We start from the raw sequence: 25,194 nt of genomic DNA, 5'->3' as shown, positions 1-25,194 counted from the left end.
GGAGACCAGGAAGAAGCACCTGGCTCTTGGCTTTGGATTGGCATAGCTCCGCCATAGCGGCCATTTGGGGGATGAACCAATGGAAGGAAAACCTTTCTCTCTGTCTCTCTCTCTCATTAATTCTATCTGTCAAATAAATAAAATAAATTAAAAAATTAAAAAAAAAAAAAGAATGTTCTTACTGGGATCTGGTGCTTTAGTACAATGGATAACGCTACCATCTGCAACGCTGGCACCATATGGGAACCAGTTCAAGTCCTAGCTGCTCCACTTCCCATCCAGCTCTCTGCTAATGTGCCTGGGAAAGCAGTGGAGGATGGCCCGAGTCCTTGGGCCTCTGTACCCATGTGGGAGACCTCAATGAAGCTCTTGGCTTCTGGTCACGACCTGGCTCAGCCCTGACTGTTGGAGAGTGAACCGGTAGATGGAGGATCTCCATCTCTCTTGCATTCTCTCAATCTCCTTCGCTCTCTGTAATTCTGACTTTCAAATAAATAAATCTTTCAAAGAAAGTTCTTCCTTTTCTTGAACTGGAATCTACTTTCCTGCAGTCCCCCAGTCTCCTTTTGTTTCTGGCTCTACCTCCTAGAACAAGTTGACATTCTCTTTATAATAATAAGAATAGCTATCATTTAGGGATATGAAGGAGTCTTTCAAATTCTGAGAAATGCGGAGTTCCTGGAGAAATAAATTATAAGCCCTGAATTCACTAAATTAAGCTTTGATTATAATTAGGTTGAAACTAGATGCATAAACTTCAATAGCAGGAATTTAAAAGGACACAAGTGTTTTTGAGAGAGCAAATCACTGCATTAACCATTAACTTCTGTTTACACAGATAAGGTCAAAAAAGGTGCATAATTACATAGCATTTATCTTCGAATTCAACTTAAAGACATACTTACTCTGAATCCTTCCTCATAAAGTTGAGTGTCTATGTTCATCAAAAGAAGTAAAGCTTCCCAATAACCTAAAAAGTTTATTTTAATAGTTCTATGAAATTTCAGTGAGTATTCTTGAGATTAATGCATTGTTACAGAAATTTCATTTGTCAGAATGCTTATTGTAGAAAGCATGTGTTTCCTTAAAGTTGTCAATTCTGTTTGCCAAAGGATGCTGATTATATTCAGCAAGCTTATGATGAGTAACCCCTGATGGAGTTTTCATAATCTCTACAAGAGTAAAAGACTGGGGCCAGTGTATGTATGGCACAGTGGGTAAAGCTGCTGCCTACGAAAGCTGTCATCCCATATCAGAGCGCCAGTTCCAGTCTGGCTGTTCCACATTTGATCCAAGTCCCTGCTAATGCACCTGGGAAAGCAGCAGAAGATGGCCCAAGCCCTTGAACCCCTGTACCCACATGAGTTATTCAGATGGAGTTCCAGGTTCCTGGCTTCTGCCTGGCTCAGCCCAGGGCCCTGTGGCCATTTGGGGGAATGGAAGATGTAGCCAGCAGGTGGAAGATGTCTCTCTCTCTCTCTCTCTGTCCCTCTCCCTCTGTCCCTCTCCCTTTCAAATACAGATAAATATTTTAAAAATTTGTTTAAAAAAATGAAAGACTGTACATAACCTGACATCCCATTGATAAAGGCATTCCTTACAGTAAAAACTAATCTTACTCACAAAGCAAATAATTGGCTCTAAATTATTCATTTAAAATTTGTATTCTTTTTTAATTAATTAATTTATTTGAAAGGCAGAGTTATATATAGAGAGAAGGAGAGACAGAGAGAGATCTTCCATCTGCTGGTTCACTCCCCAAATGTTCTCAACAGCCAGGGCTGGGCAAAACCGAAACCAGAAGCCAGAAGCCAGGAGTTTCCTCTGGGTGTTCCAAGTGGGTGCAGGGTCCCAAGCCTCTGGGCCATCTTCCACTGTTTTCCCATGTGCATTAGCAGGGAGCTGAATCAGAAGTGGGGCAGCCAGGACTTACCACATGGGATGCCAGCTTAACCTGCTGTGCCACAGCGCTGGTCCCTATTAATTTACCTTTAGAGTAGGTAATATATTCTCAGGATTAAAAGAAACCAAAAGATAGAAGAGTCTATTCACTAGGAAAAGTCTTCCTCCTTCCTGTCTCCTGCCATCCAGTTCTCCTCCTAGCAGCAATCACGCAGTCAATGATTGTTGTTGTTAAATTCTTCCAGGGGTATTTCATTAATATATAAGCAATTATGAACCCATGTCACTACTCTTCATTTCATACAGTAATGATAGCATGAAATAAACACACACTGTGGGGCTGGTGCTGTGGCGCAGCAGGTTAAAGCCCTGGCCTGAAGCGTTAGCATCCCATACGGGCTCCGGTTTGTGTTCAGGCTGCTCCTCTTCTGATCCAGCTCTCTGCTATGGCCTGAAAAAGCAGTCAAAGATGGCCCAAGTCCTTGGGCCCCTGCACCCACGTGGGAGATCCGGAAGAAGCTCCTGGCTCCTGGCTTCAGATTGGCGCAGCTCTGGCCGTTGCGGCCATCTTGGGAGTGAACCAGCGGATGGAAGACCTTTCTCTCTCTCTCTCTACCTCTCTCTGAAACTCTGCCTTTCAAATAAAACACACACACACACACACACACACACACACACTGTGTAGGACCTTGCTTTTTCCTTCAACAATAGGTCTGGAAGATCCTTTTGTGTCAGTATACAAGAACTTTCTCATTTTTTTTTTCTGGCTGAAAATTATGCTTTATATGACTATGCTGTTGTTTAACCAGGCCTGGATTAACACACATTCAAGTTGTTTTCAGCCTTTTGTTATTAAAATAAGGCTTGAACATATGCATGCACATTTGTGCAGATTACACTTTTAGAGATAGAACTGCTGGGTGAAAAAGAGTGTGCATTAAAAAATTTGACGGGCAGTGGACCGTTAGTCTGCAGTTGAAAACTCTGTATTCCACATCTGAGTACTTGGATTTAATTCCATGCTCTGGTTCCTGAGTCCATCTTCCTGACACTTCAAACCCTGGGAGACAGCAGTGATGATGGCCCAAGGAACTGGATCCCTGCCTCTCACATGGGAGACCAGGACTACATTTCTAGCTACTGACCCCAGGCCCAGCTCAGCCCTGGCCTTTGCGGGTATTTGGAGAGTGAACCATGGAATGGGAGTTTCTCTCTCTCTCTCTCAAATAAATGAACAAATAAATTAAAATATGATAAATACCACCACCAAGTTATTCCAATTTGTAATCCCACCAGCAAAATAAAGAGTCCCGGTTATATACTGCTCCATTCTTAACCACACAGTGTCTTACCACTCTGATGGCTCTCTGCCAATCTGATAGGTGAAAAATAGTATTTCAAAGAAATTCTAATTTTCATTTCTCTTATTATGAGTAAGGGTGATCATTTAGGAATCATTTCTGCTTCTTGTTCTGTATCAGTTCATATCTTTTGCACATTTCTGCCCTTGGGTTTTTGTGCTTTCTGATTTCAGCTCTTACACAAATATGAAAATTATCCATTTTCCTATAATATGAAATGCAAATATATGTATATAGTCATTTCTCATCTCACTTGCTGTATGGCTGCTTTGCCTTAAGACACTTTTCAGTTCCACATAGCTAAGTTTATCAACCTTCTACAGTAGGCTTTGTTTTGTTCCTAAAAAAAACCTCCTCCCTGTGAGATGATAATAAATTCTTCTATGATTCCTTCCACTATTTTTTGTTTTTTTCTTATTGTTTACATTTTTGTTTTTGACTTAATTGAAATTTATTCTGGTGAATAGCTGTAGATCCCAATTAAAATTTTCTAACTTCTTATCCACTTATTTTTTTAAAGATTTTTATTTATTTATTTATTTTTAATTTTAATTTAATTTTTTTGACAGGCAGAGTGGACAGAGAGAGAGAGACAGAGAGAAAGGTCTTCCTTCCATTGGTTCACTCCCCAAATGGCCACAACAGCTGGAGCTACGCCGATCTGAAGCCAGGAGCCAGGAGCTTCTTTCCTGGTTTCCCACGCAGGTGCAGGTGCCCAAGTACTTGGACCATCCTCCACTGCCCTCCCGGGCCACAGCAGAGAACTGGACTGGAAGAGGAGCAACGGACTAGAACCCAGCACCCATATGGGATACCGGCGCTGCAGGCGGAGGATTAACCTAGTGTGCCATTGCGCTGGCCCTTACCCACTTATTTTGACATCAAACAAAAGTCCACTTTTCTTTCCTGATTTGAAATTATACCCTTATCAAATAAAATTCCTATATATATTTGGATATATTTGAGGACTTCCTGTCTTGTTCCGTGGACTACAGATCAGCTGTGGCTCCCATTCTCTCTTTGTGGCAAAACCCTGATTTCTTGTGGTGATTCCCCTCCACTACTACCAGGTCTTTAGGGAAAGATACAGAGAGCGAATCATGACTGGTTTCAGCGAATAACAGCTTTATTCCCTTTGTTATGTATCAGTTTATCCATGGCCAGTAAGATTTGAGGGGAAGCCTTCTAGGAGGCTACCAAGAAAAACAGTAGCCTGTTATTAGGTGATGTTTGGGTGGCAGTTGGATTCCTAAGTCCGAGAGGTCCAGAACAGAGGTGTGATTTTAGGGGGTTCGCTATCACTAAAGTATTGTGATGGGAGAAGACCACTGGAGAGTGAGTGTAAACGGAAAAAGTAACAAGTGCGAGCTTCCAGTGGGAGGGCACTGCAGTGTGTAGGGGTCCGAGAAATGAGGAGCAAACAGGAGCAGCCAGCGAGGGAGCAGGGCCAGGGGAGAGGGGGATGATGTGCTGTGGCTGGTGCTCTTGGCGGGTCGAGTAACTGCGAAACTGGGAATTGAGACATGGATGTCACTGGTGACTGTGACAAGGGCAGTTCAGTGGAGCGATGGAGATGGACACGTAACTGCAAAGGAGCCCACAGAAGATGGCTGGGAGGAGGTCAAGGGCTCCAGTGCAGGACGGGCCACCTGCGTACAGCGTTGGGGCTGTGAGGGAGAGCAGGGGTGCCAGGCTGTGGCTGGAGGGTTGAGACGAGTCAAGAGAGGGTTTATTTCGCTTGTTGTTTCTTTTTTAAGATTGAAGCAATACATTCCTGTTGGATGGTGCTAGGAAAGGAAAGCAAAAGTTTTCCTGGATAACATGTTTCTGAGGAAGGGAATCAGTGTGACACCGAGTAGCTGTGTTCCTCAAACTGTGGTCTACGGGCCACAGACAGTCTGCAAGTCATCTGTCACCAGCCTGCGGCAGAAAGTAAGAGTAAATAACATAACATTTTGAGGTTTTAAGCTTTATTTATTTATTTGAAAGGCAGAGTTACAGAGAGGCACAGGCAGAGAGAGAGAGGTCTTCCATCCTTTGGTTCACTCCCCAGATGGCCACAACGGCCGGAGCTGGGCCAATCCGAAGCCAGGAGCCAGAGCTTTCTCCGGGTCTCCCACGCGGGTGAGGGGCCCAAGCACTTGGGCCACCTTCTACTGCTTCTCTAGGTCATAGCAGAGAGCTGGATCAGAAGAGGAGCAGCCCAGATTCGAACCAGCGCCCATATGGTATGCCGTCACTGTACAGCTGGCACCCAAAATTTGAAAGTTATTGGCTCTGATACTAAAAATTCTGGCCCAGAATACTGGGATTCATAGAAATGGAAGATAGAACAGTAGAACAGTAATTGCCCAGGGGCTGGGAGGAGGAGGAAATGGATAGAGAGTTTCAGTTTTGCAAGCTGAGAAAAGTTCTGGAGCTGAGTCGTGGTGGTGGCTGCACAGCACTGAGAATGTATTTAATGCCACTGAAGTGCACACTGAACACTGGCTGATGGTAAAACCAAAACCACCACCACCCCAAATGACAAAGGTTTCCGTTTGGTATGTCTGGTTTAAATTTCATTTTTTATTGTAATTAATTTTTATTGAGCTGTCTGACATTAGCTCAAACACAAATAATTCACTTGTAGTAAGGAAAGGAAGGCAGACTATATGAGTCTATTGAAAATGCATATGCTACACATGGCTTTCAAAATTTTTAGCACTAAAGTACACTTAGATTTTTTTAGAGTTAATTAATTAATTTGAATGTCAGGATTACAGAGAGAGGGAGAGAGACAGAGAGAGATCTTCTGTCTGCTGGTTCATTCCCCAAATGGCAGCTATGGTGGGGCTAAATCCACCTGGAGTCTCCCACATGGGTGCAGGGGCCCAAGCACTAGGGCCATCTTCTGCTGCTTTCCCAGGTGCATTAGCTGGGAGCTGGATCAGAAGTGGAGCAGCAGGACTTGAACTTATGCCCATGGGGGCCAGTGTTGCAGATGGTGGCTTAGCCTGCTATGCCACGACACCAGCCCCTCCTGAGCTTTTAGAAGCGCCCTTGTAGAAGCAAAGTTAGAAGCTGGTTGGAAGTCATGGTGGGAGATAAGGCCTTGCAGAAGTCTTCTTTTTTGGAAACAAAACCATCAGTTTTAAATGAAGATGGAGGGGGAAGGTGGGAGAGTTAAAGAGGGAGATATAAAATAGTTACCTGGTGGGGGGGGTAGTATGCTGTGGAGCTGTGGGTAAAGCTGCTGCCTGCAGTGCCGGCATCCCATATGGGCGCCATTTCGAGTCCTGGCTGCTCTACTTCCAATCCAGCTCTCTCCTATGGCCTGGGAAAGCAGCAGAGGATGGCCCAATTCCTTGGGGCCCCTGCACCCACATAGGAGACCCAGAAGAAGCTCCTGGCTTCAGTCTAGCCAAGTGGCCCTGGTTGTTGTGGCCATTTGGGGAGTGATAGAAGATATCTCTCCCTACCTTCCCATCTCTCTCTGTAGCTCTGCCTTTCTAATAAAAAACAAAACAAAACACCTTTTTAAAGTTACCTGGGAGGGTGGGACAGTGAGTGAAGCTGGAGAAACATGGCTGCATAGCCAAGTCTTAAAGCCCCTCTGAGAGTAATGCTATCAAATCTAAGGGACTCAGTCGACCAGCGAGTAAGGTTTTGGCATTTTCTCCACCCTCTCCTGTTTTGCTGCTGGTTTAGGTTCGGAGTTGCTCCTGACTATAAAAGAGAGGAGGGAAATGATCGCGGGCGCTCGGGAATGATTTTCAGAGGGGACAACAGACTCTGAGCTGCTTGAGGAAGGATGCAAGGACACAGGGCAGAGTGCGGAGCGAGGAAAAGGGAGCAAGACCAGTGGGTGTTGGGGCTGGGGTGGCAAGGTGTGAGTGAGGAAGGAAGGAGGCTGCGTGGGAGTGTTAGCTGACTGAAATCGAGATTATCCTCCTAGCCGGGTTGCCACTACTGGTGATGAGCGGATCAAAATCTAAGGCACCAGCAGGGGCGTGAGAGGCCGAGGCGGGATGATCCCTAAAGGAGAGCCCAGAGCACTGGAAGAAATCACCTAAGAGAACGTTGAAAACCCTAAGAATCATGACAATAGTAATGAATCGCAGTGAATAAATGTTAAAGAATGATGGTGAGTGACACGGGGGTGTATGGGTAACTGCACCGTGTCTGGGTAACTGCCTTCTGTCATGACGTAATATTTAAAGCTCTTACTGTTTTTAAAGGGCCGTTAGGAGGACTCGAGGAGGGAGGTGTGGGCTCCTTTAAGGGCCTGGAAGCCGGTGTGGCCTTACCTCGGCTGAGTCTGCGCACTGAGCTCGGAGGCGGGGCCGAGCTCGGGTTCGCGGGCGAGGGCGGGGCCTCACGGGGGCGGAGTCTGTGCTCCGGCTCAGGCTGCGGCTGCGGCTGCGGCAGCGGCTGCTGCACTTGGAGCTGCCGAGCCGCGGAGGCCGAGGCCTGGGCCGAGCCCCGAGCAGCCGCTCGCCGGAGTCCCCTGGAGCCCCCCGCGCCTGCTCAGCCTGGCGGCGGGCTTGAGTCCCGCCCGCCGCCTCACGCCGGACAGAGGCTGCATGCCGGAGGACCAGGCCAGCGCAGCGATGGTGAGGGAGCGAGGCCTGCCCCAGCTGCAGCCGCGCGCCAGCTTAGCCCCCCGGGCCTGCCCCTCCCTAGCGCTGGCTGCCCTAGCGCTCGGGCGCCCAGCCTGTACTTCGCCCCGGGGTTCCCATCCCGCCCAGCGCTCCCTGTCCACCTGCTGGGGCGCACCCTGTGGGTGACACCCCTCCCTCCCCCCCTCCCCGCGATCGCCCCGCAGTGACAGCCTCTTTCGCTTTCCCTTGGCCGCCCCCAGCCCATCATTTCACCCTCCCCGCTTCCCTCGCCCTCCACCTTTGTGCCTCCCTTTTCTGCCGTCTACACTCCCATCGCCGGTCCTCCCTGCTTTGTGTCCTGCCTGGCTGTGCCTGTTGGCTCGCCCGCCCTCCGCGCTTTATCTTCACTGCCCCCTCCTCCCCGTCCCCCTCTGCCATCCGCGCTTCCTCCCCTTCGCTCGTCCTCGCCCCCCCTCCCCGGCTGTCCCCACTTCCTGCTCCAGGCGTCGGGGGTCTGAGCAGGAACAATTCCAGGGCTATTGCTTTCCAGTAGCTGTGGGGCGGGCAGAGAGGGACTCCTAGGCTTGCTTCTTCCTGTTCTTTTTTGGAAAAGGGAGAGTGCCTGGAAACCTTAGTAGCTGGAGTCACCGCAAACCCTTAAGGATGGGGTGCGGGCCGGCCGTGCATACCGTGACCTTATCCCTAGCGTTTTAACACAGATCGCTACTCATGTTTTGAAATTCGCTTTTACCTTGTGCATCTTCTGATGTGGAGTTACAGTGTGGGAAGTCTAGAGGGCATTTCTTTACAGGCTTGGCCGCTGTTACTGGGAACAGATGACTCGTTTTTGTTTGGAGGCACCCGTGTGGCAGTCAGATTCTTGCCGTCTCTTCTACAGGGGCTCATGTGGTGGCCCCCTCTGCCTTTTCTTGGGAGGACGTTCATATTTGAAGATTTCCTCCTTCCTGTTTCAAAATGGGTTGAGAATTCTGTTGTTTTTTCATGGAGTTGGGTTACACGTGGTTTGCAGCACATTTATTAAAATCATTGCCCCATCGCATGCAGTGAGCTATGTTTTGGTCTCTGGTAGAGTTAAAGTATTTTAATCAAAACTGAGTCCTGCTACCCATATTCTTCTTAGAGGTTTGTCAGCTTCTGTTTTCCATCTTTTTTTTGGAAAGTGCTTTACATAAAATCATTTAGTCAGTGGACTAGCCCGGAGTCACCAGTTCCTGCATTTTTATTTTCATTTATTTATTTATTTGACAGAGTTACAGAGAGAGGGAGAGAGAGCGAGCTTCCATCCGTGGGTTCAGTTCCCAAATGACCACAATGGCCAGAGCAGGGCCAGGCTGAAGCTGGGAGCCAAGAGTTTCTTCCAGGTCTCCCATGAGGGTAGTGAGGGTAGCAGGGGCCCAGGGACCTGGGCCATCTTCTGTTGCTTTCCATGGGTATTAGCAGGCAGCTGGACTGGAAGTGGAGCAGCGGGATTCAAACTGGTATCAGGTAGCAGCTTTACTTGATATGTCTCAATGCTGGTCCAAGTCCTTAGGGGCCCTGCACCCACATGCTGGCCCCAATTCCTCCATTTTTAGCTTGTCATTCTCCTATTCTTTTTCACTTCCACACTGGTACTGTTTCTCCCAGTGGCAGCCATTGTGCCTTATTCCTTATTCCCAGTTGTTCAGGCAAAGCGGGGGCTTAAATGATCCATTTTAGGGTCTCATTTTCCCACCGGATAAGTATAAACTTAAACTGAAACTGGAGGCAACCAGTGGACTACAAAGAAAGAATGGGTGTGTGCATCTTATTTTCAGTACAAAAAGGACATTTAGTGAGATGCTGAGGATGCTGTCTTCAGCAGAGACGTGGGCTCGGGTTGCCAGATGTTGGGAGGGGTGAGCGCTCGCACTGAGGGTGAAGGCACGAGCGCGGAGGGCCGCCTGGGAACTCTTCCTTGGGTAGTTAGGATATGACGGTGTCCGTGGTGTCCGTTCGGGTGGGCCTGCAAGACGAATTTGTAAAGGTCGTTCTAGGAAGGAGAAGCTTGCTTCTTTGCAAATGTGAGTAGACAGCAGACAGGAACAGGGATGTGTTACAGGAAGCAGGGTTATCATAAGCATACAAGAATGAGGATGTGTAGTCGGTTAGAAAGACATTGTCTTAGTCTGTCCGGGCTACTGTAATGAAACACCGTAAACCCAGTACCTTGTAAACAACAGAAATGGGTTTGTCAGAGTTGGGGCCTGGTGAGGATGCCCTCCCTGGTTTGTCCCTGGTGCCCTCACCTGCGTCCTCAGGGTGCAAGGGGCAAGGCAGCTCCCTGGGGCCTCTTTTCTGAGGGCACCAGTCCTGCTCGTGAAGGATCCGTGCGCCCTCCTGATTCGGTCACACCAAAGTTCCCACCTAATGCCATCACCTTGGGCTCAGGATTTCAAATACGAAATCTGAGGGGCTGCAAACTTTCAGACCACAGCAGACATCCTAAGCACGACTGTGTTTTACATTTTGCCTTCAACTGACTTGAGTTTTCCTTAGTTGTTGAAACAGATGCATGCTGAGTAAGAATGTATGTATGTACAGGAGAGATGAAGGAAAGGCAAAATATTAGGATGTTATTAACTTGGAATTATCTGTAGAGGATGCTTTATTGTTTTCCTTGTGTAATAGGTGTAGTAGGCACTCAATAACTAGAACTTGAATGAGTTTTATAAAACTTTGTATTTAAAAAATTTCAGGTGTTTATTTTGTTGTCTTCTGAATAGTTGAGATGCCTAAGCACTGAACTTTACCATAAATCAGAATCACGGTGTGTGTGTGTGTGTGTGTGTGTGTGTGTGTGTTTGCTGGTCTCCCTACCTCCACAGTGTGATTCACGAAGTTTGGAGTGGCGCCTGAGAGTTTGCATTTCTAACAAGAACCCTTGGAATGCTGATGTTGCTGCTCTTGGAACTATAATTTGAGAAGCAGTGGCCTAAGGTGGAGGTCTTATTTTCCATTCATCTAGCAATGCTTTTGGAGTGCCGTTGACTGTGTAGGCATTGGGAATATCACAGATATTGAAACAGATGTGGTCCCTGCTTTTTAATACCTTATTTATATTGAATACTTTTAAATATGAAGAGTTTTAGCACATTGTAAATGTGTTAAGCAAGGGGAAACTGTAGCATCATGGGATAGGATTGTCAGGCATAGCTTTGCTGAGGATGTCTTTCAAGTGGAGAACTGAGGGCTTAAATTATTGGAGTTGTTGTTATGGAAAGAGTAACACAGCTAGAAGGAACAGTACATGCAAATGACTTGTGGTTCTCTCTGTTGCCTGCTTAACTCTGACATGTCCTGGATTCTTAACTCAGGGAACTCAGGGAATCCCTATCTGTCCTGTCTAACCCTCAACAACAACTAGACCCCAGTACTTTCTGTTCTGCAGCTCTTTTCTGGGGACTACATGTCAGCTGGAACATTTGTATTTCTGGCTGTGATTATTTGATTGGAGCCTGTGTCCACCTCCAGAGTATAAAAGTCATTGATACAGGGATGTCTTCTGACCCTCTCATAGGGGCTGGGCATTGTGTTCTTGGCACTGTGGTTACAGTGGTTAAAAAAAGACATGGGGGAGGGAGGGAACAGATAGTAAATAAATATATTAGTCTATAATGATAAGTAGTTACCAACACTAAGGAAAAATAAATCAGGGTAAGATACAAAGTGATGCGTGTGTGTCGACATTTTTAGATCCGGAGGTTAAGCAGCAACATTAATAGCTAATACTTATTGAACTTGACTATTACATATCATTTTAAGTGCTTTACATATTTTATCTGCTATAATCCTTAGAGCAACCCACTGGAATAGGTACTAGCTCTGTGAAGGTAAAGACCATACTTGTTTGGTTCATTCTCACATCTTCAACACCTACAAAGAGCCTGGCATGGAAATCTTTGTTGAATGAATGAGTAGCTGTGGGGGATGGGATGACCACAGATTTAGGAAGGCTTTGCTGCAAAGGGGGCATTTGAACTGGGTGTGGAGGGGGTCCTTAACCATAAGTGAGATTTTATTGGTTAGGAGTTTGGGAAGGAAGGCCATTCCTGGCAGAGGGACTGGTTTGAGCATAGACGCAGAGGCCGAAGTAGGTGTGATGTATTCTGGGAAATGTGTGAGTCTAGCTTTGAGGATGCAGTGGAGGTGGGACGAGAAAGGCATTTTTGTGTGAAGAATTGTAAGAGGAAATTTTGAGGATGATCATTCTAAATGCAGTAAGAACCTGGATTTGGAGTGGAGAAATTTGTACTAGTCTAGGTGAAAAGCAGTTGTGTGAATTTTCACCCTCTTCTTGCTAGGGTGGCGATGACTTACATAGGAGAAATGCAGTTCCTAATAGTGTTGCAGTTTTGCTCACTGGTCCTCAGTTTTCATATATGCTGCTTTTAGGGATTTTTGAGAATAACAAAACAGTGAATTTACTATACCAAAGTCCTTTATATGTAACCCATAGCCTCCTAAACTTTATGCATGAATATTTGGGAATCAGTACTCCCCAATCTTAAAAAATATCTATTTTCATTTTATTTGAAAGGCAGATGGCCGGCGCCGCGGCTCACTAGGCTAATCCTCCACCTTGTGGCGCCGGCACACCGGGTTCTAGTCCCGGTTGGGGTGCCGGATTCTGTCCCGGTTGCCCCTCTTCCAGGCCAGCTCTCTGCTATGGCCCGGGAGTGCAGTGGAGGATGGCCCAAGTGCTTGGGCCCTGCACCCCATGGGAGACCAGGAGAAGCACCTGGCTCCTGGCTTCGGATCTGCACGATGCGCTGGCTGCAGCGCACTGGCCGCGGCAGCCATTGGAGGGTGAACCAACGGCAAAGGAAGACCTTTCTCTCTGTCTCTCTCTCTCACTGTCCACTCTGCCTGTCAAAAAAAAAAAAAAAAAAAAAAAAAAAAAAAAAAGGCAGAGAGAGAAAGAAATCATCTGCTGGCTCACTCTTCATTTGCCTGCAACAGCCAGAGTTGGGCCAGGCTGAAGCCAGGAGGCTAGAACTTAATCCAGGTTTCCCTCTTGGGTGGGAGGGACTCAAGTACTTGAGCCACACCTGCTACTTTCCAGGGTGTGCTGTAGCAGGAAGTTGGTTCCGAAGTGAAACGGGTAGGAACTGCAACCAGGCACTCTGCTATGGGATGCTGGTGTCCTAGGGTGGTGTCTCTCCCTCTGCGCCCAATGCCTGCTCCCATCTTATTTATTATTGTTTTCTTTGGTTGCTGATATTATCCTTATTGCCCTGTAATGGCTGAGTGCAGATTATATTAAGTGATAGTCACCATGTGAAAGATACACTGATACACAGACACATCTTTTCACATATATCGCGTAGAGAGCCTGTTTTAACAATGCTCTCTACTAGGATTCAGTCGAGGAGCACATCTTTGGTGCCTTCTCAGCATATGGTATTTGCCTAGGGCTTCAGACTATGTGGGTATATGGAAGTCAGAGACATTGTCCCTGAAGAGGGTGCACACAAGGCAGACATAGATAGAGCAACAGGAAAATAATTCCCAGGCAACAATGACCCCCCTTCCTAGGGTTTGCACTGGGGCTACCAATTATTATATTTCTTATTTCAGTGGCATTTTACGCTAAAAAGATGGAGGTTGGTGTTAGCTGGGAGCTTCTTCCAGGTCTCCCACATGGGTGCAGGGGCCCAAGAACTTGGGCCATCTTCCACTGCTTTCCTAGGCACATTAGCAGGGAGCTGGATTGGAAGTGAAGCAGCTGGGACTCGAACTTCACCCATATGGGATGTCGGCACCACAGGCAGAAGCTTAATTTACTGTGCCACAGCTCAGACTCTATAAATGTCTTCTTGCAACTGGGCAAAAGGGTGTGTGTGGGGGGGTGGGGTAGGGGAAGGAGCCATTCAACAGAAGTCCCTTCCACGCATGTGCTTTTTTTTTTTTTTTTTTTTTTTTTTTGACAGGCAGAGTGGACAGTGTGAGAGAGAGAGACAGAGAGAAAGGTCTTCCTTTGCTGTTGGTTCACCCTCCAATGACCGCCGCGGCCAGTGCGCTGCAGCTGGCGCACTGTGCCGATCCGATGGCAGGAGCCAGGTACTTCTCCTGGTCTCCCATGGGGTGCAGGGCCATCCTCCACTGCACTCCCTGACCACAGCAGAGAGCTGGCCTGGAAGAGGGGCAACCGGGACAGAATCCAGTGCCCCGACCGGGACTAGAACCCGGTGTGCCAGCGCCACAAGGTGGAGGATTAGCCTAGTGAGCCGCGGCGCCAGCCACGCATATGCTTTTGAACCACCAGTCTGAGAGATCTCAGCCTAGTATGAATCGGGGTCAGAAGCGCAGTGGAGGAATGTCCTACAGGAGGATGAAAATCTTCCCAAATTTCCTTTTTGCTTAAAAAGAATTATATGTTATATGTAGAATTAGAATTGTAGGTAGAGATTAACCTTAACCCTGGTGGTATTTGGTATCTCCCAACCCTACTTTCAGGCATGTAATTTATTAGCTGACTAAATAATTTCTAAATTAAACAGTGCCGCCACAGAGGTGGTTATTTTCCATAGATGATAAATCTTGTCCATGGGAGCCATCATTTATGAAGACAGCACCAGTTCCTATTTCACTAACATTTGCAAACAAGACTCAACCACTTTGTTCTCTTTGGAATAGTCATTGCAGTTATTTTCTGAGTAACCTGTATTGACTTTCTCTAGGAAAAATTATCTTAAGTTACTGAAATTTTCATCATATCTAACTTTGTGGCACTGTATATCAAACCTCTTATGGATTATCAATTTCAAAATAACTATGTCTCAAAATGATGTTAATATTTAGTCCTTTTTATTAAACTTGTCCATTCTAGAAGTCATGCTTAAATTATTTCCAAGAGCATTTTTTAAAATAGTTTTGGTGTGATAGAAGAAAGGGATAAATTTAAGTAAAGGTAAATTTATTTTTACACTATATACACCATTTAATAATGTCCTGAACAAAACACTTCAAGGGGCACATGTTTGGCCTACTGGTAAAGACATCAGTTAAGATGCCCTCATCCCACATTGGGAGACTCTGGGCTTGAAACCCCTCCCGAGGTTCCTGACTCAGCCCTCAGTAATGGGGATCCTGGGAGGCAGGAGCTGATGATTCAAGTCACTGGGTTCCTGCTGCCCATGTGACAGACCTGCAGTGAGTTCCCAGATCCTGTCTTTGGCTTGGCCCACTCTTGGCTGTTGCAGCCATTTGGGGAGTGAACCAGCAAATGGGAGCTTTTTCTGTCTGTCTCTCTCTTTCAAATAAATAAGTAAATAAAAACTTGTGGAAAATGAAATTAAAAGATACATTTGAGGCAGGCATTTGGCTAAGGGGGTTATGACACTGCTTGGAATCCTTGCCTACCATGCTGGAGTGCCTGCGTTTGAATCCCAGCTCCACTCCCAATTCTAGGTTCCTGCTAATGCATATCCTGGGAAGTAAGGGGTGATAGCTCAAGTAGTTGGGTCCCTGCTACTCACATGGGGGAACCTGGATTGAGTTTCTGGCTCCTGGCTTTGGACTAGCCAAGCCCAGGTTATTATAGGCATTTGGGGAGTGAACCAATGGATGAGAACTATCTCTGCCTTTCTCTCTGCCTCTCAAAATAAGTAAATGAATAAAAGTTTTTAAATAGGTAAATTTGGTTTACTGCAAAGGTTTTTGAAATCCACACTTTTTTTCATAATATACATTTTCTGTGAAATTTTGGAAGACTCCTTATAAATGTGATTTCAAAATTCTTTGGCACCAGGGCTGGCATTGTGGCTCAGTGAATCAAGCTGCTGCCTGCGATACCAACACCCCTCTATTAGTGCTGGTTGCTCTACTTCTGATCCAGCTCCCTCCCTGCTGATACGCCTGGGAAAGCAATGAAACGTGGACCAAGTACTTGCACCCCGGCCACCCACTTGGGGGACCTGGATAGAATCCCAGGCTCTTGGCGCTGGTGTGGCCCAGCTCTGGCCTTAGAGGCCATTTGGGAAGTGAACCAGCAGATGGAAGACCTCACTCTGTCTGTCTCTCCTTCTCTCTGTGTTAACTCTTTCACATAGTGAATACATAAATCTTTAAACAAGTTAATTTTTGGTACCAAAATAGACATTTTTTTTTTTTTTTTTTTGACAGGCAGAGTGGAGAGTGAGAGAGAGAGACAGAGAGAAAGGTCTTCCTTTGCCGTTGGTTCACCCTCCAATGGCCGCTGCGGCCGGTGCGCTGCGGCCGGCGCACCGCACTGATCCGATGGCAGGAGCCAAGAGCCAGGTGCTTTTCCTGGTCTCCCATGGGGTGCAGGGCCCAAGCACCTGGGCCATCCTCCACTGCACTCCCTGGCCACAGCAGAGAGCTGGCCTGGAAGAGGGGCAACCGGGACAGAATCCGGCGCCCCAACCGGGACTAGAACCTGGTGTGCCGGCGCCGCTAGGCGGAGGATTAGCCTAGTGAGCCGCGGCGCCGGCCACCAAAATAGACATTTTAATTACACTTTCTATAAACTTTTTGAAGTACCCTTGGGGTAGGGTCTCAGCAAAAATTGTGGGATGAAAATATTTGTTACGGTGTGCGAGGACCCTTATCACCAAATCTTCTCTGCTGCTTCAGGCTATTTCTTGTTGGATGAGGAAGTCTTTGCATTTAAACTCAGCAACACCGAACACAGAGTATGTTCTTTTTCATGCCTCTAAGGTGCTTTTTCTTTAACTTCTGTTTTGATGGGTTTTTTTGACATTTAAGCCTTCAGGTGTCTCCTTAAGCCCGCCACCTGTGAGGCTCTCAGTTACCTCCAGGCTGGTAGGGTCGTTCCTTGCCACTGCCTCTTCCATGCTCTCTGCATGTGCCGGTTGAGTTGTTCTGCTTAACCTCACGGCTTGTTACAAAGCTGCTGTCTCTCCATACTGTGAGCTCCCTGAGGCAGGGGCTCCGCTGTTTTTTCAGCTTCATGTCTTAAGCACTTAACACAGTACCTTAGACACAGTAAGCTGACAAATATTTGTTCAGTGAATGAATGTGTGTGCTCTGTAGAGATTGCATAAGGTGCTGTTAACTGAGATGTGAGTTGTGAAAGAGGAAAAGAAAAAGCTGAACACTCTGTACAGGTCCCCTTAAGGGGGAAAAGAGGTTCGGCGGATAAGATGGTTTCTCTTACTAGCCCTGGTGGTGCTTTTGACCTAGGATAGGTGTTCTCGCCAGAAGGGTTTAGCAGGAAGGTTGAGGCCAAGTGGTTTTAGGGTAAATCTCAAAGCAGTATTTCTCTGAGCTTAAACACTTGGCAGGTAACCTACGATCTGTGGTGGCATCCCTCCAGAAAGCAGAATGTTGAAACTCCAGTAGGAAGCAGTCAGTTACTGGTGAATCTAGAGGGATAGCTAATTATTTAAGAAAAATGTATTACCTCTATATGAGGATCTTTTCTTTCTTGCCTTTTTTCCTATATCCAGTTGTCCGTGGTGTAAGTATTTTTCTTAACGTCCAGTTTCTTAATGCCTGTTCGGTGTTGTGGTCTCCTTTTCTAAGGGCATTTAAAAAAGCTTGAAGTGTCTTGGTGACGTAATGTCAGTTATTTTCTTAGACCTAATGTATCATGGCGAATCATTTCACTTCTTTATTATCTCCATTTTAAAATCTCTAAAATAAGAAGGTATCTGAAGCTGCTTCCAGGTACCTGGAATCTCATCTCTAATTTCTTCTATCTCTTAAAGGTAAGGTAGGATAGAGTCCTAGAGTAGAGCAGATACATCCTGTTAGCTGTGGTGCCAGGGGATCTGGGCAGGCTGTCTTTGTAGGTTTAAGTTTTGTGTAATTTGAGCCTTACCTCCGTGAATGTACTATCCACCTCTTCACACCAGACACCTTTAGTTAACGATGGAAACATCTTTATGGTGCTTTACTATTTTATTTGAGATGCAGACACACACAACACACACATACACACAAAGAGAGAGACAGAAAAGAGAGAGAGATCTCCATCTGCTGGTTCATTTCCCAAATGCCCACAACAGCAAAGTTGTGAGTCAGGAATTCAATCCGGGTCTCCCACATGGGTGGCAGGGACCCAAATATTTGAGCCTTCACTTCCTCCCATGGCATGCATTAGCAGGAAGTTGAAACTGTGAGTGAACCTGGGACCTGAAGCCAGGTGCTCCAGTATGGGTTATAGGTATTCTTGGTGGCATCCTAATTGCTAGGCCAAATGCCTGCCCTGCTTTAGTATTTTTTAAATTTTATTTATTTATTTAAAAGGCATGGTGAAAGAGAAACAGAGAAAGAGAGAATCTTCATCTTCTTATTTACAGCTCAAATACCTGCAAAAGCCAGGACTGGGCCAGACCCAAGCCAGGAGCCAGGAACTCCATCCTGGTTTCCCATGTGGGTGGCAGGAACCCCGGTACATGGGCCATCATCTACTGCTTCCCAGGCTCATTAGCAGGACGCTGGATCTTAAGTAGAGGTAGGACTCAATCATAGGCACTCTGATATGAGATGCAGGCTTCCCAAGCAGTGGCTTGACCTGCTAGACCATGTCTGCCCCCCAGCTTTGGTGTCTTAAAGGCATTTTCAATAGACATCCCAGTTAAGAGGCTTAGCTTCATTTTTTTTTCAGATGAGGGAACTGAGAAGTAAACTGATCATCCCGAGGTGGCACAGCTAGTTAACAGTGGGGTCAGGGCTGCCTGCAAGCCCAGTGCTCTTTCCATTACTAACCCTGCATCTGTTTCAGAACCCATGCTTGTAGGTTAGAGAAAAATGTCACAGCACCTCTTTGAGTTATCAAGCCCTATGATCTGCTCATTGGCCCAGCGATTTCTGACCTGATCTGTGGTTCTGTGTCTGACTAGCTTTATTACAGGGCCTGAGCTGGAAGGGAGGGGGCTCATTCCCCTCTCCGGGATGGAGAAGCCTCCCTCGGTGCCCTTGAGCACCTGGCTGCTTGTCCTTCTGGCAGGCCTTGAGGTGATCCATGCAAGCAGCTCACTTTGCCTGCTTTCAAATTGGGCAGTAGGGGTCTCTGAAGAGTAGCTGGTGGTTTTAGAAAAGAAAAATAGCTCTCATGGTTCATGGCAAATTTGCAAAGTATCTATACACTTGGCTCCTTCTTGGCCTTCCTCATCTCTGAAATGATGGGGGGCGGGGGATTAGATCACATCTGAGGCTTATTTCTGGAGGCCTGGCTTGGTTGAAATGCAGAGGAGAAGATGTAGCCATAAACTAAGAAGCGACTGCTACGGCAGTAGAATGGGAGTCAGAGATGTCTGGTATCTGAAGCTGCTTCCAGGTACCTGTGAACTCAGAGGGCACCTGTCTACCTTTCAATTCCACTCTTGAACTTCAAGCTAGATTTAAGACTTAATATTTCTTTCTGGACATATAATCTCTTTCTATAGAGGCAAAAAAAAAAAAAAAAACAAAAAAAACCTCTAATTATACCTAACAAAAAGTTTGTACTTCACTGGGGCTGGCGCTGTGGCATAGCGGGTAAAGCTATGCCACCTGTGACATTGGCATCCCTTATGGGTGCTGGTTCGAATCCCTGCTGCTCCACTTCTGATCCACCTCCCTGCTAATGTGCTTGGGAAAAGCAGTGAAGGATGACCCAAGTTCTTGGGGCCCCTGCACCTACGTGGGAGACCTGGATGAAGCTCCTGGCCCCTGGCTTTGGCCTGGCTCAGTGCTAGCCATTGTGGTCATCTGGGGAATGAACCAGCTGATGGAAGATCTCTCTCTGTCTCTTCCTCTCTATAACTCTGACTTTCAAAATAAATCAAATAAACTTTAAAAAAAAAAAAAAAACAATTGTACTTCACCATTCCTTTATTCATTTAATAAGCATATAAGTGCCCACCATGTTGTAGGCATTGTTTCAGGCTCTGGGAATACAACAATGGCTAATATCTATGAGCTGTTAATATATGCCAGTCACTGTCCTCAGTGTTTTACACTTAGAATATATTTTTAAATTATTTATTATTTATTTGAAAAGCAGAGTTAAAGACAGAGAGAGAGAGAGAGACAGACATCTTCCATCCACTGGTTCACTCCCCAAAGTAGCTGCAATGACCAGAGATGGGCCAATCTGAAGCCAGGAGCCAGGAACTTCCTCCAGGTTTCCCAAATGGGTGTAGGGGCCCAAAGACTTGGTCCATCCTCTGCTACTTTCCCAGGCACGTTAGCAGGGAGCTGGATTGAAGTGGAGCAGCCAGGACTCAAACCTGCACTCATATGAGATGCTGACATCACAGGTCATGACTTAACCCTTTGTATCACCATGCTGGCAGAAGTTATTAATTCTGGTGATAGTCCTGTGGTTGGGCAGTTGCTATTGTCTGTAGTTTACAGATGGTAAGACTGAGATGGAAGGAGGGGGTAAGTGTTTTGCTTCAGGTTTTGTAGGTTTCTCAGAGGTAGGGCTGGCGTTCTCATCCAGGCAGCCTGACTTCCAGACCCTCACTCTTTTTTTTTTTTTTTTTTTTTTTTTTTTAAGATTTATTTATTTACTTGAAAGGTAGAGTAACAGAGAGAAAGAGATCTTCCATCTGCTGGTTTCCTCCTCAAATGGCCACAATGGCAGTGGTTGGAACACTGTCCGGGTGTCCCAGGAGGGTGGTAGGGCCCAAGGACTTAGGCCATCCTCTGCTGCTTTCCCAGGCAAAATTACAGGGAGCTGGACCAGAAGCAGAGCAGCTAGGACTTGAACTGTGATCTGATACGGGACGCTGGTGCTGCAGGTGGTGGCTTAACTCCACTGTGCTGCAATGCCAGCCCCCCTCTACCAAACAGTATTACACAGGCCTAACAAAAGATGTCAGTAAGATTTCTACAGATTCTCATTTGTAATATTTTTAGTCACTTGGTCTGTGGCCCAATCTTAAGGAAAAAAAATAATATCTCTGAGGAGTGCAAAAAAAAAGAGCCATTGTAGTCTGTCAGAGGACCTGTCAGTCTTAGGAACCTTTCAGGTGAGAGATGGAACCTTGAACTTGATTCATACAGAACTGAGACAACATAAAGTCAGGACCCTACAAGACCTGCACTCTTGGTGAAAAGTGGACTACGAATTGTCTGCCTTGTGGCACAGGAGAGAAGGAGGAGGAGTTTGTATTGACCAGGATTCTGATGGGAAAAGCTTTTCTTGAGAATCTACAACCATGAAACAGCATCCTATGTGTCTCACACCCACGTCTGTATGAGGGAGTCTTCACAGAGTTCATGGAAAAACTATGATGGATTTCAAGAGTCCTTGGTACCATCATAAACTTTCAGTTCCATTTCCCACGAACTTTTTGAAGTCTCTGTGTGCAAGACTGTGGGCTGTGAGAGAGGCCACTTAACTGAAAACTGCTCAGCCAGGCATTACGCTGGGACCGTAACTACCCCGTCTCATGTCGTATCAGTGGCAGCATCGTGAGGTAAGGACTCACACTATCCCTGTCCACAAAGGACAGACCTAGGCTCAGAGAAGTCTGATAATGGGGCTACTGTGACACCCTGGAATTTGAATACAATTCAGTGTTTCTCTTCTAGAGAAGTCACTTTATTTTGGTTGCTGCTGCATCCTTATCTGTAAAATGAAATTTGCAGCACTTTTCATTTCAGAGGGTTATTGTATCAAATGGAATAAAGCATCCGATAGTGTTTGATTGTAAGCCATTGTTGTTAGCCAGCATTATCCATAAAGGATACTTTTCTTTGTTTTTTTTTTTTTTTTTTTTTAACTTTTATTTAATAAATATAAATTTCCAAAGTACAACTTTTGGATTATAGCGGCTTTTCCCCCAAAACCACCCTCCCCCCACCCGCAACCATCCCATCTCCCACTCCCTCTCCCATCCCATTCTTCATCAAGATTCATTTTCAATTATCTTTATATACAGAAGATCAATTTAGTATATATTAAGTAAAGATTTCAACAGTTTGCACCCACACAGAAACACAAAGTATAAAGTACTGTTTGAGTACTAGTTATACTGTTAATTCACATAGTACAACACAGTAAGGACAGAGATCCTACATGGGGAGTAAGTGCACAGTGACTCCTGTTGTTGATTTAACAATTGGCATTCTTATTTATGACGTCAGTAATCACCCGAGGCTCTTGTCATGAGCTGCCAAGGCTGTGGAAGCCTCTTGAGTTCACCAGCTCTGATCTTATTTAGACAAAGCCATCGTCAAATTGGAAGTTCTCTCCTCCCTTCAGAGAAAGGTACCTCCTTCTTTGGCCTGTTCTTTCCCTTGGGACCTCACTCACAGAGATCTTTCATTTAGGTGTTGTTGTGTGTTGTTGTTGTTTTTTTTTTTTTTTTTTTTTTTTTTTGCCAGAGTGTCTTGGCTTTCCATCTTTCCATGCCTAAAATACTCTCAAGGGCTTTTTAGCCAGAACTGAATGCCTTAAGGGCTGATTCTGAGGTCAGAATGCTGCTTAGGACATCTGCCATTCTATGAGTTTGCTGTGTATCCTACTTTCCATGTTGGATTGTTCTCTCCTTTAAATTTAACTGAAAAGTGATCCCTGTTAAATTTAAGAGTGGAAATAAGAGAGGGAGGAGATGTACAGTTCGGCACACACTCAATTGGACTTACCCCTAATGGTAGAGTTAGAAACGTGCCAGGAGATTCCAATTGAATCCCATCAAGGTGGCATGTACCAATGCCATCTCACTAGTCAAAGTGATCAGTTTCAGTTCATAATTGATCATAATGATAGGATTAAGAGTCAAAGGGATCACATAAACAAGACTAGTATCTGCTAATACTAACTGATAGAATTAAAAAGGATACTTTTCTTTGTAATGAACCAAATCACAGGCCTCATTATTCAGATTCTGAAGGTCATAGGTCCATTACTGAAGAATTGAGGCCATTTTATTGTTTTTTATATCAGATGTTTCCTAAAGTAATATCATGAGGAGACACAAGTTTTGAGACAAATCTTCCATCCCATAATTTACTAATTCAGCAAATAGTTAGATGCATACTATGGGGCTTCAGTTCCTGGGTATAACATGCCTGGTCCATGCGAATGGCTTCTGTTGTTGGTCATGCCAGTGGCAGCCCCCTCACCCACCAGTGGATGACTTGGTAGAAACGGATGGGGCTGTGCCCAGAATGTTGAAATGCCTGTTTGCCATGGCTCTGGAAATACAGTAACAACATGAAACTTCACAAAACCAACCAACAAAACACATAACTAAGTCATGGGGAAGTACATGCCTCTGGCTGAGGGTCATGGAGGTGACTTCAAGGAAGGCGAGACAATAAGACAAAAGGGGGAAACCAATCAGAGTGGGAGGCAAGATGAAAAGAAAGCCCTGAGGAGGTTTAGGAAGAGCTAATGGTCTGAGGTTCCTTTCTGCCTCATCTTTATTGCTCCGTGCCCCAGGTGTTTCAACTCTTTATAGGAAGCTGTGGTTCTGGGGTGGGCATTTGGTGCAGTGGTTAAGATACCGCTTGGGATGCCCACATCCTATATCAGAGTGCTCTGGTTAAGGTCCAGTTTCTCTTCTTCCTAACCAGCTTCCTGCTAATGTGCACCCTGGGAGGCAGCACGTGATGGCACAAGTACTTGGTCCCTGGCATCCACATGGGAGACCTGGATGGAGTTCCAGGCTCCTGGCTTCAGCCTAGCCCACCCCTGGCTGTTGTGGGTATTTGGAGAGTGAACCAGTGGATAGAATGTCTGTCTGTCTCTTTGTCCCTCTGCCTTTCAAATAAAGTGAAAATAAAATTTTAAATTTTAAAAAGAAGTGTGATTTAAAACAGAGGATCTACTTGTGAACAGTTCTTTTATTCGTACTTATTCCCTATTCAGTAGACAGGAAGCATGTACCCTCAGTGTAGGGAATACAAAATTGGATAAGGTGTGGTTCTTAACACTGACGGTTTTAACCTAGAGTTCTTGGTGGATCATGAACTGTTCCAGAAATCCTTTCCTTAACTCCCAGGGGCTTGTAAATGATGCAGGTTTTTTCTCCTTTTAAATTTTTATCTACTATTAAAGCCTCCAGTCTAGAGAACTACTGATTGAGTTATTAAGGATTAATAAAATTGAGTAATTATCAAATTAAAGTTAGCAGCTACTAGAGTTTACTAGGAACTCTAATTTTTTATTAAGTGTGACACTTGGAAGTGTTACAAAGCTCCAGTCGTATATATACAGTGTTTGTAGGAATTCTTATAATTTCTTAAGGGAGCCTTGTACAGCATGTTGTCTTGAATTGGTTGAGGTGTGATTGTTACTAGTTGTTGTGTGTGTTTTTTTTTTTTTTTTTTTTTGACAGGCAGAGTGGGCAGTAAGAGAGAGAGACAGAGAGAAAGGCCTTCCTTTTGCCGTTGGTTCACCCTCCAATGGCCGCCGTGCTGCTCTGATCCGATGGCAGGAGCCAGGTACTTATCCTGGTCTCCCATGGGGTGCAGGGCCCAAGCACTTGGGCCATCCTCCACTGCACTTCCCTGGCCACAGCAGAGAGCTGGCCTGGAAGAGGGGCAACCGGGACAGAATCCGGCGCCCTGACCAGGACTAGAACCCGGTGTGCCGGCGCCGCAAGGCGGAGGATTAGCCTAGTGAGCCGCGGCGCCGGCACTAGTTTTGTTTCTTAATCATGAATTATCAATAACTTAGCTTTATCTCATTTGTTGTGTATATTAATTAAGTCTGGTTTGTGGTGATGTGTATTGCATTAATAGTTCTTTGACTTAAGAATTTTCTAGTTCAGACCTTGACCAGGTATCTTTATTCAAACATGAAGCCTCAATTTCCTTACCGTTTCAGGCAACATGTATAACATTTTCTTACAAAGTGGTACTTCAAGGCCGGCGCCGCGGCTCACTAGGCTAATCCTCCGCCTTGCGGCGCCGGCACACCGGGTTCTAGTCCCGGTCGGGGCGCCGGATTCTGTCCCGGTTGCCCCTCTTCCAGGCCAGCTCTTTGCTGTGGCCAGGGAGTGCAGCGGAGGATGGCCCAGGTGCTTGGGCCCTGCACCCCATGGGAGACCAGGAAAAGCACCTGGCTCCTGGCTCCTGCCATCGGATCAGCGTGGTGCGCCGGCCGCAGCGCGCCGGCCGCGGCGGCCATTGGAGGGTGAACCAACGGCAAAGGAAGACCTTTCTCTCTGTCTCTCTCTCTCTCACTGTCCACTCTGCCTGTCAAAAAATAAAAAACAAACAAACAAACAAACAAAAAAAAACAAAGTGGTACTTCATTGGGCCATCCCACTTTCCCAGGTGCATTAGCAGGGAGCTGGATTGGAAGTGAAGCAGCCAGAAGTCAAACCAGTACTCTGATATGGATGCTGGCATCGCAGGTGGCTATTTAACCTGCT

At 46.0% G+C, this 25,194-nt stretch overlaps 1 protein-coding gene across 1 annotated transcript in view; it reads left to right on the top strand.

The window, feature by feature from the left end:
- The first annotated feature begins 7,629 nt into the window (after window positions 1-7,629).
- ZYG11B (zyg-11 family member B, cell cycle regulator) overlaps window positions 7,630-25,194 on the top strand; it is a 78,150-nt gene continuing 60,585 nt past the window's right edge. The window contains exon 1 of the mRNA XM_008265236.4: window positions 7,630-7,858. Coding sequence (XP_008263458.1) covers window positions 7,829-7,858 — 30 coding nt within the window. The 5' untranslated portion in view covers window positions 7,630-7,828. The remainder of the gene's footprint in view (window positions 7,859-25,194) is intronic.

This window comes from Oryctolagus cuniculus, chromosome 7, assembly GCF_964237555.1.
Source record: "Oryctolagus cuniculus chromosome 7, mOryCun1.1, whole genome shotgun sequence".
Lineage (NCBI taxonomy): Eukaryota > Metazoa > Chordata > Mammalia > Lagomorpha > Leporidae > Oryctolagus > Oryctolagus cuniculus.
This window is presented reverse-complemented; position numbering and strand designations above follow the sequence as displayed.